This window comes from Ursus americanus, chromosome 6, assembly GCF_024610735.1.
Source record: "Ursus americanus isolate L20-20 chromosome 6, mUrsAme1.1.p, whole genome shotgun sequence".
NCBI lineage: Eukaryota > Metazoa > Chordata > Mammalia > Carnivora > Ursidae > Ursus > Ursus americanus.
The window spans coordinates 8236192-8251237 of record NC_142132.1 but is presented as its reverse complement, the minus strand read 5'-3'; the positions used below and the strand labels follow the sequence as shown (position 1 = coordinate 8251237).

Below are 15046 nucleotides of genomic sequence, written 5' to 3'. Positions count from 1 at the left end.
GGCCCAGAGTCTGCAATTCCAGGCAGTTAGTCAAACCACTGGCCCCTTCCTCTTTCTGTGGGCAAAAGACCCCCTTTTCCTGTGGGGAATCTCTTGCAGATGTTCCAGATCAAATTGCCTAGCCCAGCATGCCCAGTTATGAGTATGTGACCTAGGTCCAACCATAAAACACGTATCCTCTACCCATAGTCACTGGCTCAGAGGTGACCCCCAGATCCTAGGATCCAAGCTGGGAATCAGAGGCCTTTCCTCCCAGAGCTGTAGGAGAAGAGTCTCCTTCCACCGGAGTTGCTCAGGTGATGGGATAAGCTTGGGGTGTTGATCTCCCTGTCTGTGAGATGGACAGAAGGAGAGGCCTGACTCCCCAAGAAGATCCTGACATCGGAGACTTGTTCTTGCCTGAAGCCAGAGTCAGAGTCAGATCCAGCCCTGGAATTTTCACTTATATGAGCCAAAATCCCTCCCCCCATTAAGCTAATTAGAATAGGGCTTCTGGCATTTGAAACAGAAGTCCTGATTCAGTGTTTGAGGCCTTTATCCACGCAGATGGAGCTTGGGACAATCAGTCTCCTGCTTCCTTTCGAGTGTGTGTTTTCACATGTCATGCGCTGAACACCAGCAGATTCCTTCCAGAATACCTAAGTTACAGGGACAAACTCCTGACGGGGCATGTGGAGCCTAAAACCATCCCCCCAACTTTTCTTCTCTTATTCAGCCATTTAAAGTCCTGCTCTGCCTGAACCTGTCTACTGATTGTACCTTTTGGGGTTGAATTCTGTCCCCTCCCCCAAAAAATATATGTGGGAGTTCTAAACGAGGCACTTCCAAATGGGACCTTACTTGGAGAAAGGGTTTTTACAGAGGTCAGCGAGTTAAAATGAGGTCATTAGAGTGGGCCCTGACCCATTGTGCCTGGTGTCTCTAGCAAGGGGGGTGCAGACACAGAGGTCAGCATGCAGGGAGAAGGCTCTGTGGAGGTGAGGGCACAGATGGGGTGATGTATCTACAAGACAGGGAACCCAAAGACTGCCAGCAGACCGCCCAGAAGCTGGGGTAGAGACAGGGAGCAGATTTTCCCTCACAGCCCCCGAAGGAGCCAGGCCCGCTGATGCTTTGATCTAGGTACAACTTCTGGCCTCCAGGACTGAGACGATAACTTTCTATTACTCCAAACCACCCAGGTTGGGGCACTCTTTACGGCAGCCCTAGGACACTGCTAGGAACCTGGGACACTCCAGCCTCCTTACCACTGTGGACATACCTGCCAGCTCCCTCCACAGGGCTCTTTTCATGACAACAGTGAAAATCCAGACCACACCGCATCCCTGGAAATTCAGGGGAGTACACCGAGATTCTTGGACGGTTCTGTTTTGTTATCTGCTTCTTTGGGGACCTTGCTCAACGGGAGCGGGTGCTCAGTGGGGAGAGGAGACGCTACCTTTGCTGGAAAGGAGGTTCACATGCAATCAAGACGGGGACTCACGACGCCTTTGACTTTCCCGTCCAGAGCAGGCAATCCATAGGGGCAGAGATGGAGGTCATAGGGATGGTGGAGGGGATTGGAAGCGCGTCCACGACGAAGCTTGGAAAGCAGACAGAGCTGGTGCTTGCAGCACGTTGCAAATACACTAAATACCACTGAGCTGTACCTTTAACATGTTCACTGGACGTTACACAAGTTTCACCTCATTATTTTAAAAAAAGGGCTGCCTGCCTCATAGAGTGCTGTCTGAGGACGACAAGGCCACCAGAGGCACAGAGTGACAGCAGCTCTCCCTCTGCCTGCCTCAAGGCCAGCCTCTCCCCAGAAGGGCTGCCACTGTAGCCCTGGGCCCTCCCGAAGCCCCAACACCCCCAGCAGAGATGCCTGGGTGCAGACGGCCTGGTACCAACTGCAGACTGAGCGCCCAAGGGCTGGGCCCCTGGTGACAAGAAGTCACCTCTGCCCACGCCCCACCTGCCTGTTCTTATGACAAGGTCGTTCCAAGAGGAGCCAGGAGGAGAGCTGGGGCCTCTGGCAGAGCCCGTGTTGATGGCAGGTCACTACCGTCTGTGGAAGCATCAAACCCGTAGCTGCAAGTGGCTCCAAGCGAGGAGCAGCACGTCACTCAGGCTTATTTTCCTTTCCCCCCCACTTCCTATACTCCTGCCGCATAACAGCTCCGCTGGGCTGCACGCAGAAGCCCGCAACCCCTTGGATCGCTCCGCGGACACTGCCTCTCCAGATAGTCCTGGGGCCAAGCTGCAGCCTGACAGGAGGAACTCTCAGAAAAGACAGTTGTCAAGAGTGCTGAGGTTTTTTTTACAGTTCCCCAATAATCAACACGGGGTGGTTGGACCAAGAAGAGAAACCGCAGGTTTATTTATACTCAACTAGGGCACGTTGCCCTCAGTTGCATGGAGGACAGGCGCTGGGCCCCCCTGAATTGAGAAGGGTTCCCTGGGGGAAAGGATGCCGACACGCTCCCTCAGTTACACTGCGAGAGCTCCGGGGGCAGCAAAGGTGTCTGTCTTCTCCCAGAATCCCTGGGCCCTGCCTCAGAAGAACGGCACATCTTACATCTTTGATGTACGAATGCATGAGTGAGGAATGAATGAATGGGTGGACGGATGCACAGAGACCCCAATCAAGTTATCTAGGAAAGACTACTTATGAAAAGGATAACACTCTCTGGAGCCAGGAGAGCTCTGAGAAGGGGCCCACTTCATGCTGTGATGCTATTCCCTATCTCCATGGCGGAACGAAGACAGGGAGGTAGGGCGGAGGGGCTGGTGAATGCCAGCCACATCCTCGGGACTGAGGACAATTATGGGACATTATGCCATTTCTGGGTCTCCAGTGTGCTAGTTTTCTAGGACTGCCAGGACAAAATATCACAAACTAGGCAGCTTGGACCAAAGTACCCTCTCACAGTTCTGAAGGATCAAGGCGTGGGGGGAGCTGTGCATGCTCAAGGGTCAAGGAGAGGAGATTTCTTGCCTCTTCCTAGCTTCTGGAAGCTGCTGGCCACCTTGGCTTATAGCCATATCATGTCAATCTCTGCCCCTGTCGTCAAATGGTCTTGTCCCTCTGTCTCTCTGTTTTCTCTTCCTAAGGACACCAGTGATTGGATTTAGGGCCCACCCTGATCTTAATCACATCTGCAAAGACCCTCTTTCCAAATAAGATCACATTCTGAGGTCCCTGATGGATAGGAATGGGGGGACGCTATTCAACCCAATGCAGTCCCTCATGGCACGCCCGATACAAAGGCCACTGGGGGAGGACCGCCCACCTTTCTGAATGGAGCTACTTTGGTGCAGTAAGAGGTAGGCTTCTTGCCATGTTCCTGAACCCAGGGCAGAAGGGAAGTCTGTGGTTCCCCATGTGACCTGCTATCTCATCCCCAAATCTCAGAGTCCTCTGCACAAGGGGGAGACATGAGAGGGAGGCATTCTGGTTTCTCGAAAAGTAGAGGCTTATCCCCATCAGCAGGTCTAAGAGCACCAGTAGCCTGCACATTACACACAGAGGACAAAACAAAACCAGGACGAGAAGAAATGAGACATCTTCTCTCCCATCCTCCCACTGTCTATGGGGGCTACTGGCCTTAGAAATGAGTTAGTCATAGAACCAAATGGTCCAACCAAGGGCAGTAAAAGATGGGGGGAGGGGAAAGTGGGGGAAATGACATTTGTTCTGCACTGACCAAGTAAGGGCACTCTACAAATGGCTCTTGCTTAGCCTTTGGGGGTCTGTGCATCAGGAATGGAAGAGCAGATGAACAATGACAAGGAAGAAAGAGCCCAGCCCGCATGCATTCCAGGCGAACAATAGCGACCTGCTCGTGGAACTCATGGCTTCGAAAGGCAAGGTTCCATCAAGCCAGGGTGGGAGGAGGGAGGGGAAGGGAGTTCCCGGTCTCTGTCTAAAAAAGAAACAGATGTTTCAATCCCAATCGTTCCCGTCTCCCAACCCAGAAGCCCGAGAGACAGGAAGTCAGAGGAAGACTGAGCCAGACAGGAAACGGAAAGCAGAGGAAAGGTCTAGGCTGAAGAGCACCATCTCAGCAGCATGGCGGCGGGCCATGGATCCCATTTGCTGGGATGACCAGGAGTCTTAGGGACAAAATGTTGACTGTCAGGTCTGTGTGGTTACATGCAGCAAAACCCCATTTTTATCCCCAAACCTCAGTGGTCAGCCTTCATGTGAGTTATCCTCGGAGACTGTTGCTCTCAAATCCAAGGGGAACGGGGATGATGAGCCAACCAGGAGCAGCGCTGGGAGAAGGCACGGAAAGCAGAAGGCAGAAAGCAACCCCCTGGCAAGTGCAGGAGACCACCCCAGGTAGCCCCAGAAATACTGGGGGGCGGGAGAGGAAGGGAGACTCAGGACCTTCCACAGGCACACGGGGAGGGCTTGAGTCATCTCACGGGGATGCTTTAGGAAAGCGTGACACAGGAGTGGAAGGACTTAGTCCCAATTCTACAGGGAAGCTCTTATCTCCACTTCAGACATGAGAAAAGCAAGGCACGGGGCATTTCTACAAGTTTCGCGAGACCCCAGGTGCCGGGGGATGATAGTAGACCGTGAACCTGATCTAGGCCAGAGCTCGTGCTCTTTCTGTCCACCCAGCTTCCCCGATAGGGACATGAATTCTTCTCTCTCTCTCTTTTTTTTTTTTTCCAGATCACACAAGGCCCAGGCCACCAGTAACAGCAAAGGCAGTCTGCAGCTGGGACACAGCCCTTCCCATGAGCGCTTCTAGTTTCATCCAAAAGAGGTTGAACACGTCACCCTTAGCAAAGCAAGAAAAAATAAGGGCCACTGCAACTCTGTGTTCTGATGCCTCTCTTTTCAAAACCCAGGCCAGGGCCCAAAATAATGACCAGTTCCACGGGATGGTAGGTATTCAGATTGTGGCCTTTGTGAAGAAAAGTGGAAGACAGCAAAGGGACTAGACTGATGAAGTCTCTTGCAGCTCTGCTGACCCATCCGAGCCCATCCATCCCGTCCCTGATTTCTCCATATTGATGAGGGTGGGGGTGGGGCTGGCTGAAACAGGTCAACAAGACAGGTGGTGGTCTTGCAACTGAAATATCTTCTCAGGGATTTATACCTGCGAGGGCATGCACATCAGGAGGAAGGAAGGCGATGCTGCGTGTCCAGTGCTCCTGGTCCCCCCGCAGGAATGACTGTGGGGTATCTGCCCTTAGCAGCTCCTCCGTGCTGGAGGGAAAACAAGCCCCTGCCCCCAGACCTCTGCCCGGCTCCAAGAACCCCAGACACCTCAGCCCTATGCAGATGGAGGGCGGTTGCTCAGACCCGGCGGCAGGGAAGACGAGGTGCGAGGAGTGGCGCTCTCCCCGGGGAGGTCGGAATCACACCACAGCAGGAGCTGCTGAGCTGCACCGGGGCTCAAGCGTTGCCATCCCTGGCCCTGAAAGTCACTGCCTGGGCCCCTGCGCACGCTCCTGTTGCCCTGTGGTGAAATCATGTGCGGCATAATGGGGTCCTTTTCAGAGACAGAGAGCACACATGGCAGTATTGTTTACAACAGCGAAAGAGCTGAAAACCACCTCTGTGACCTCGAAGTCGGCCAGTGTGTGTCTCAGCCTGAACTATTCATTATTAAAAGTGTATCTTAGGAAGCTCTCCCCAGCTTCCGGTATGCATAGATCTTTATGCATACTCATCCAAAATGGGCAAGTCCATTCAAATTTGGGGAAGAGGACTTCTTTTTACTTTTATGTATTTATTTTAGAGAGAAAGAGAACATGAGTGGGGTGGGGGAGGCAGAGGGAGAGGGAGAGAATCTCAAGCAGTCTCCCCACTGAGCGTGGAGCCCGACGTGGGGCTTGATCCCAGGACCCTGAGGATCACGACCTGAGCCAAAATCAAGAGTCAGCCGCTTAACCAACTAAGCCACCCAGGCGCCCCGACTTGTTTTTTTTTACTTTTTAAATAGTGAACAACCTAGAGGGTATTATGTTAAGTGAAATAAGTCAGACTGAGAAAGACAAATACCATATGATTTCACTCATATGTGGAATCTTAAAAAAACCAAATGTGTAAACAAGCAAACAAAAAGCAGAATCAGACCTCTAAGTACAGAGAACAAACTGGTGGCTGCCAGAGGGGAGGGGGGTGGGGGCTGGGCAAACACGGGGGAAGGGGAGCGGGAGATCCAGGCTTACAGTTATGCGGTGAGTAAGTCACGGGAATAAAAGGCACAGCATAGGGGAGACAGCCCGTGATCCTGCAACGGCATTTACGGTGACAGATGGGAGCTCCACCCGTGGTGAGCACAGCGTACCCACCATGCTCTACACCCGAAACGCACGTGACACTGTGTGTCAACTATGCTCAAATTTGAAAAAAGAAAAGGATAATAAGACATTTTTTGAATTAAAAAAATTTTAATTGTGGTACAATACATATCTAAGTTAGCATCCTAACCATCTTTAAGAGTCCAGTTCAATAGTGCTAAGTATATCCCCGTCGTTGTGAGACAGATCTCTAGGACTTTCTCATCTTGCAAAACTGAAACTGTAACCATAAACAACACTCCATTTTCCTTTCCTTTTGAGCTTTTAAAATCCTATTAATAGACCATGGCATGCAGTAATTCATTTTCCAGTTCAAAAATTTCTGGACACATTACTCATGAAAGCTTGAAAAGAATCACCACCTTCCTCTGCCCTGCCCTGAGAGTCCTCAGGAAGATGGCAAGCACAGAACAAAGAGAGCAGAAGCAAAAGGTAAATGGATTTTTCATAAACAAGTGTTCCAGGAAAGAAAGACTCTGGGCAGTTGCATTTAGACCACGAGGTCACCTTGGGATTGAGCAGCTGAGTTGGTTGGGTCGTCTCTGTCTTTGGCCTCATTAACTTGCATAAAGGGACTGTGCCAACAGCAGGGCAATGAGCAAGGTTCACTCACGCACATGGATGTGGGGGTCCCTGTGCCGTCCCAGTCCCTCAGATGTGACCGCCCCCAGGTGGCACGCACAAAGGCCAGTTCCCCTCTGGGCAGACTGCTAAGTAACTTCTAGAAGAGAAATGGCCCTAAATACTTGGGGTTGGAAATAGAGCCATTCCAAGTCTATACTTGAAACCCACCTGGAATTCACATTGTAACTCAGTCTTGGAGTTTAAATGGCCTCAAGGACCTATCTTCAAACACACACACACACCAAGAATAATTTCACAGGGAAATATTTATTTCATGAGACTCTCACAGGCTGCCCTTTGCCCTTTACCAACAATGGATGAATTCACGCCCACAGAGAGAAACCATGACCGTGCTCTTTCAAGCAAGCAGACGGAGGCTATGCTGAGTGACACCGGAGAGCAAGCCTCCTGGCCTGGCACAAAGAGGGCCTCTCAGACACCCGCCTGCGTCTGTGTCCACAGACTCTCTGTCCTCTGGACAGCCCAGCAGGCCCTGGGTGGCAGCAGGCGGGACCTGTGGTGACCACTCCAGGACCAACCAGCCACAAAAGGAGGCCCAGGTCCCGAAACAGGCTGGCCTTCAACATCGTCTCTGGATCAGCCTTGAAAACACACACACCCTTTGCACCAGTGACCCGATTTATCATAATCTAATGTCAGCACTCATCCTGTAACTGAATAATCCGGTAATTTACACAGCAGTCATGCACGCGCACCATGACACAGAAACAAAGATGTCCTTGTGTGGCTCTTTATGGAACCAAAATATTGGAAACCACTAACTTCCCACTGGAAGGCAGATTAAAGACAGGATTTTTGTCTATAGACTAGATAAATGCATCCACAAGACAGATGGTCTCTAATAGTTTTAATGACATAAAAAAAAAAGTTTTGCAAGCTAGTAAGTCCAAATATATAACAAAGAATCTGTCTGGTGTGAGCGTGAGGAGGTAGGCAGATAGACCCATGTTTCTCACCAATACAGAGTTTGTGTTCTAAAAACTCATACTTGGCAAAGCAAGAACTTGGATATGATGGGATTGAGAGAAAGCAATAAATGACATTAAATGTGCTTTGAAAAGCAATAAATGTAAGTTCATGGTGGGGGAGGGACGGTTGGATGGCTACAGAAAGAGCCTGATGGCTACAGTGGCTCCTGGAGCATCAGAGCTGTTGGTACACCCCCACCCCCCCCGCCCCGGGCTGGGTGAGCCCCAAAGGAACAAGGCCTCCCTCTCCCACAAGATAAGACTGGTAAAGAAAGCTATAACCCAAAGCCGTGTTCCTTGCTCCCCAAGGACGGACCACGGGTGGACAGGGTTGTGGAAATGCCTACAGGCCCTAATGGAGAGCCTTTGGAATGTGCTGGGAGCTAGCTTCCTGCCCCGCAGATGCCCGGGGCGGGGGGGGTGGGGATGGAGGGGCTGCCTTCTACAGGCTCCATATAGGCACAGACTCACAAGTTCCCAAAGGCCGGGCCGAGCCAGCCATGAGCCAGACCCGATTAGCCTGTCCAAGGCAGACACCGGCAGGGCTCCAGATGACACACACGTGAACTCAAGCCCCCTTCTTCCTGCCACCCTGAGGTCACACCCAGCTATCATCGTGTGAAAGCAGGCCACGGGAAATAAAGAGTCATCTACCCAAAGACACGGGCCCCCAAGCAAAGCGACTTAAACAGAAAGAGACTGGGTACATGGTCACATTTAAAATTAACTCCAGCCACCTCCTCTACTCCGAGTAGTGGGAGCACTCAAGGACAATTAAATATGCTACGAAAATTTTTCTCTAATTTTTTTGCTTGCTTGCCTCCAAGTGGTAGCGTTGAGTGAATTTTCAGCCTCGAAACGCTCATCATCTTAAAATCCCGGTAGGCTAAACCACAGTTGGCACGTCACTTGGCTACCCTCAAATATTCATGGTGTTTCTGAGTGGGATTAGGGGAGGGTTTTATTTTGTTTCTTTCTGCTTAGCTAGGTTTTCGAAATATTCTGCAATAGATGTAGTTTTCGGGTTTTTGTTGTTGTTGTTGTTTTGCATGAGAACGAGATTGCTTGGTGTGTTTGTGGTCACTTCAGCTAGGCGCCTGTTCTCCATCAGCACCCCCCGCCCCCGCAGCAAGTCGAGAAGGGCAGGCTCACCTGGCAGCGGACAGCCAAGGATCTCCATCCTCATACAGATGCTCCCGTTGTCGAACCAGGACCGCGGATTGATGCGGATGTAGCGGGCCACCATGGGGACGGGCAGCTCGTTGAGAACAGGGATCTCCTTTTCACTGTTTCCTTCAAATATCTACTTGTACACAAGGGGGGGGAGGCGAATCTTTTAGGGCTCCGTTGTCAAGGGATAAAAGAGTAATTCACTCATTCCATAAGACCTCACTGAGGAACACCCAATGTGTGCTGGGCATGGAGGGGAAAAGAGAAATGAATCAGGCATGGAGCCTGCCCTCAGGAAGCCCCCATCTACCGGGGTAGCGGAGAGAGGAGGAGGAGGGAATACTTTGATAATCTGGGTGAAACCTATTAGTGCCATGGCAGAGGGATAGCCACGGAGCTTTGGGATTTCAGAAGAAGGAAAGGACCAGGCAGAGCTTTAGGGAGCAGGTGGCATCTGAACTGGCCTTGAAGGAAAACTCTTTAGATCTGTGGGATGGGAAGGATTCTAGAGAAAAGCAGCAGGAATGACTGGAGAAGCCCAGAGGTGGGCTTCAGAAGGAACAGAGCAGCTGGCCCGCTCTTCCGGGAACACAGAGGGAGTGTGCGCAGGGGGTAAGAAAGAGAAAGAAGGTTGAAACCAAAGATGCCGAAAGATGGTGGAAGGCTCTGGATACCATGAGGAAGGCTGTGCTTGAGAACCTGAGGATGAGTGTGACATGATCAGAACTGGCTAATCTGGAGTGAATCATGGAGCAGAAAGCTGGATTATTAAAGAAAGTTGGAGAACTGCTGCAACCGAGTAGCTGTGAGGGGTGCCAGCATACCGCCTGTGCCACAGGACCCCCGAGGCTGACCTGTGGATTGTGGAAGAAACTACATCCCAGCAGCTCAGAATTTCACGTTGGCTCTAAACGGGGGGTTAGGGGGCATTATCCAGCATCGGTTTGAGTTGACGCAGTATCAGCAGACGTTGGGGGGCACACGTTGCCTCTCTTTGCAGAGACCCACACAGCCAGACACCAAGGGCATGGATGGGGGAACGCGAAACTCACCATGTCTCCAGATCCGTTCTTAACGGTGACCCACGTGTGGCTGTCATTGCTCACCATGACCTTGTAGGAGGTCACCCAGTCACTCCTAAAAGAAAACAAAACATCACTGGAACCACACATTTTAGAATAGTCACCTTTGAGGAGCCTGGGTGGTGCAGTCAGCTGAGCATCTGACTCTTGGCTTTAGGTCAGGTCGGGATCTCGGGGTCGTGGGACTGAGCTGCGCTCCGTGCGGAATCTGCTTAAGACTCTCTCTCTCTCCCTCTGCCGACTCCCACCACTCCCCCGCCCCCCGCCTTTCAGTCTCTCTCTCAAATAAATAAATAAATCTTTACATTGTTCACCTCTTCTATCTAGAGGTGCAGCATTAAGGAAGGTGCAGCTGGCCCCCGAGCAAATGGGTGTGAACTACACAGGTCCCCTCATACGTGGGTTTTTCTTGATAAATACAGTACAGTACTATAAATGTATTTTCTCTCCTTGCGATTTTCTCAATGGCGTCTTTTCTCTAGCTTACTTTCTCGTAAGAATACAGTATACAGGGGCGCCTGGGTGGCTCAGCTGATTAAGTGTCTGCCTTCAGCTCAGGTCACGATCCCAGGGTCCCGGGCTCAAGCCCCACGTCCGGCTCCTTGTTCAGTGGGGAGCCTGCTTCTCCCTCTTGCTCTGCCCCTCTCCCCTGCTCGTTCTCTCCCTCTCTCTCTCACTCTCTCTCTCAAATAAATAAAACCTTTAAAAAAAGAATACATATACAAAATATGAATTAAGTGACCACTACGTTAACTTAGGTAAGGCTCCCTGCTGGTCAACAGTAGGCTATTAGTTTTGGGACAGTCAAAAGTTATACACAGGTTTTCGACTGTACAGGGTGTCAGTGCCCCTAACCCCTACATTCAAGGGTCAACGCTCGGTCCCAGCAGTGGACAACATTGGATCACAGCCTGGCCCCACTGCTCACCCTCCCTGTGGCCTCGGCCGGCTGACCGACCCATCTATGCCAATGTTGACTCATCTGTAAGATGAGGACCCTAAAATCACCAAGCTTGAAGGATTAATGTGAACCCCCAGTGGTTTAATACTCCTTAAACGCTTAGGACAGAGTGTGGTCCCAAGTAAGCACTGCGTGCTGGTCGCAAGGAACACGTGTTTCTTTATACCGAGCGTATACACACGGTAGACAGTGCCACACGGAAAAGTCACCTCAGTAAAAACTGCGAGTTGGTCTAGAAATTTCATTTGGAAAATGATCTGGGGACATAACAAACTAGATGCCACCAACCACAAAAATAACAGCTTGACTGTCTAAGAGACACTGGGCTTCTCCTTGGCTGTCAGAGCCGTGCAGACAATCCCCCCGCCTTGTGATAATCCGGTGCTAGCTGGGCCCGAAGCCAGACCCGCCATCACGGCCTACTGCACAGAAATCACTGAGGTGACAACAGCCATCAACAGACTTCCCGGAGTGGGGGTCAGTCTGACAGGCCACATCAACAGACAACCCTCATGAGGAAAACACATTTGTCCCTCAAGCCTCAGCTGTTTATAACATTAATCGTTAACCAATATAGAAGATTCTTACGGAACATCATCCTTTTTAATTTTTAAAATACTGGAACGAAACACCAATTCAGTAATCCTTTAGAACATTCTGCCAGCTGAAGCTCTTGGAGCCCTTCTTGTCCTACTGTGAAGTCTCCCGGGATTCGGGATCCAGATATATCCCATACAGTCTGAGTTTCCGAGGCAGCACGGCCTAGTAAAGTTCCTTTAGAAAAGACGAGCTGCTTCGCTTCATTCTCGTTCATCTGACTGACTTGTGAAAATTATTCCTAGGTGCTTTTAGAGGTGCTTGGAAACAAACCCTCCCCTCGAGCCTTCTCTCTTCGCTCTCCTCCTTACCAGCTTTGGCTGAAGCCCCGCCAGGCGCTGGGAGCTGTCAAACAACGGGTTCCCCCTGCGAGGGGGAAGGCCGAACCCACGCCGGCAGACCCGGAGGCATCAGGCATGTCTTCTGACAGGCACCTAGGCACAGCTCGTGTCCTCTGCACTGGAAAACACCCTCACCCTAAATAGCTACCTATGTCCCACATCCGAACAATCTCTAAACACTTTGCAACTGCGGTCCCTTTTGCTGTCTGTCTGTCTGTCTGCCTGTCTGCCGCTAAGGCCCACAGGGATCTGGCAAGGCAGCCTGCCGAGGCGAGGGGCACAGCCTACCTACAGAGATGGAGGCGATGGCCTTAGGAAGCCTCTCGGTCATGAGAAACACACACACCATAAGGGAGGAGTAGAAAGAAAAATTAAAACAAGCTGTCCAAAGAAAAGGGGAGGAACACAAAGAAATGAAAACCAAATAATTTCTCAAACTTAAAACAAACGTGGACAAATCCAGCACTTACGTTTGAAGGGCAATTCATTGTGTACGTGGTTCTGACCTCCCCTCTGGACTGCAGACCTCCGTCCCTTGCTCTGCCTGTCTGACCTCTCACCACTTCTCATGTCCCAGCAACATCTCAGATTTACCCCACCCCAACCGATGGAGGCATGGCTCCTGCTCTGCACCCCGACCTGGGCCAGACCGAGCTCCTGCCTCAGAAAAGGTACTGGCATCCCCCCCCCCAGGGGAACAAAATCCCAGGGTCCTCTGTGGCACTGTACTTTCTCTGCACCCCCCCACCCCATGCCTCCACTGAGACCATCACCAAGTTCTGTCAATGTCGCCTCCCACATTTTTCTAGAATCTACCCAACTCTCTCCATTTTCACTGCCACTACCCCAGCCCATTCTCTCTGGCCAGGACTGCAGCCGTTCCCTCTGCCTCCCCATCTATCCAGCAGTTAGAGACTGGTTTTTCTAATGAAGTATGATCGTGTCACCACCTGCTTAAAATATCACTGTTCCTCGGTAGTAAGACCTCATCAGGTTCTATGAGGATAATCTTGTTTACCTTTTGTTTTCTGGGCTCTTTCTTTCAATTCCTGATAACGATTATACTCTCTTGCCTCAGGGCCTTTGCACATACTGTTTTCATCTTCCTCCTCTCCCATCCTGTCTGCCTCTAAATCATTCAGACCTCAAATCTTATCAGACAAGGCAGGCCTAATCCTCCAATCTGGCCAATTTCTTCTCTTATATGTTCCCTTCTTTCATAGTTTAATTCCACTTATAATGTTATACCCCTTTCCAGAATTATCTGATAGTGTTTTTATATTCCACTGGAGTGTAAGCAACTTCTGTGAAATGCTTATTCAAAATTCCCCCCTTTTTAATTAAATTGTCTTTCTTATTTTGATTTGTAAGAGCTCTTTATATATTCTAGCTAGGAGTTTTTTGTTGAGTATATAGATTGCTAATACCTTCCCCAGTTTGCATCCTCCTTTTCATTCTCTTTGTGGTATCTTTTTAAAAATTTTATTTATTTATTTGAGAGAGAAAGAGAGAGAGCACAAGCGGAGGTAGGAGCAGAGGGAGAAGCAGACTCTCCGCTGAGCAGGGAGCCAATGCAGGGCTCGATCCCCTGAGATCAGGACCTGAGCTGCAGGCAGATGCCTAACTGACTGAGCCACCCGGGCACCCCATCTTTGTGGTATTTTTTAATAAACAGAATGTCTTAATCTTTACATAGTCCAATTAACCTGTTTTCTTTACAGTTTTCAGTATCTGTGCTCTTTTCAGTACATTTTTGCCTATTCCACGATCATAAAGATACTCTCCTAGGCGTTCTTCTAAAAGCTTTATTGCTTTACCTCTCACATTTAGATGTGCAGCCCACACAGAGTTGACTATTATATGGTGTGAGGGGTCAAGATACCTTTTTTTCTTTAAGGGCTTCCAGCTGACCAAGTTCTGTCAATGTCGCCTCCCACATTTTTCTAGAATCTACCCAACTCTCTCCATTTTCACTGCCACTACCTACAGAGGTAGAACCATTTATGTGGTTATTTTTCTACTGCACATCAGTGACACATTTGCTATAGATCATGGGGCTATATATGGGTAGGCTTGTTTCTTGACAGTCTATTCTCTTCCATTGGTCTATTTTCTATCTGGTGCTAAACCCATCTTGTCTTGATTTCTACAGCTTTATAGTACGTCTTTATATCTGCTAGGGTACATTTTCCCATTTTGTTTTTGCTTTTCGCAGTTCCCTACACTAGCCCTTTGTGTTCCCATATAAATTTTAGAATCACCTTGTCAATTTCCAAAACAAGGATTTTTGGATTTTAATTGAAATGGCACTAAATATATAGGTCAGTTTTAAGGGAATCAACATCTTTCAATATTAAATCTCCTAATCCATAAACATGGTATATCCCTTTACTTACTCAGGTCTTATTTTACTTACCTTTTGCTGGATTTATTCCTAACTAGTTGATGTTTTTGATGATTTTATAAATGATATTACTTTAAATTTTATTTTCTCCTTGTTTGTTGCTGGTATGTAGAAATACAAATGCTTTTTGTATGTTGATTTTATAGACAGCTATTTTGTTAATTCATTAATTAATTCTAATAGTCTGGGATTCCCTTGGATGTTGTTAAGGACACGGCAACGTCATCTGAGCCCTATGACAGTTCTGCTTCTTTATTCCCAAATGTTAAGTCTATTCTTTCTTTTTCTTGCTTATTTGTTACACTGGTTAGGATCTCCAGTTCAACACTGAAAGAAGTGGCACTAATAGCTTTTCTTGTCTGATTCCTGAGATTGAAGGAAAGGTTTAGGTATTTATTCCACCACTGGGTAAGATGTTTCCCGTAAGATTTTCTCCTTTGTTTATTTGTTTTTATTTTAACGAAGTATGAGTTCGTTATTTTTCAAATAACAAGAGAATCTGGATGTTTGCAGCTGCTGGGACTTACTCCGCTGGTTGATTGTGCCAGGGTCAACCTCAGTAGACATTC

The 15046-nt window shown here is 49.3% G+C and overlaps 1 protein-coding gene across 1 annotated transcript in view; it reads right to left on the bottom strand.

Annotated features, from left to right (window-relative positions):
* Positions 1–15046, bottom strand: part of CPXM2 (carboxypeptidase X, M14 family member 2) — a 130488-nt gene that overhangs the window by 31668 nt on the left and 83774 nt on the right. The window contains exons 5-6 of the mRNA XM_045809333.2: positions 10145–10229; positions 9075–9225 (exon numbers count right to left, since the gene is read on the bottom strand). Coding sequence (XP_045665289.1) covers positions 9075–9225; positions 10145–10229 — 236 coding nt within the window. The remainder of the gene's footprint in view (positions 1–9074; positions 9226–10144; positions 10230–15046) is intronic.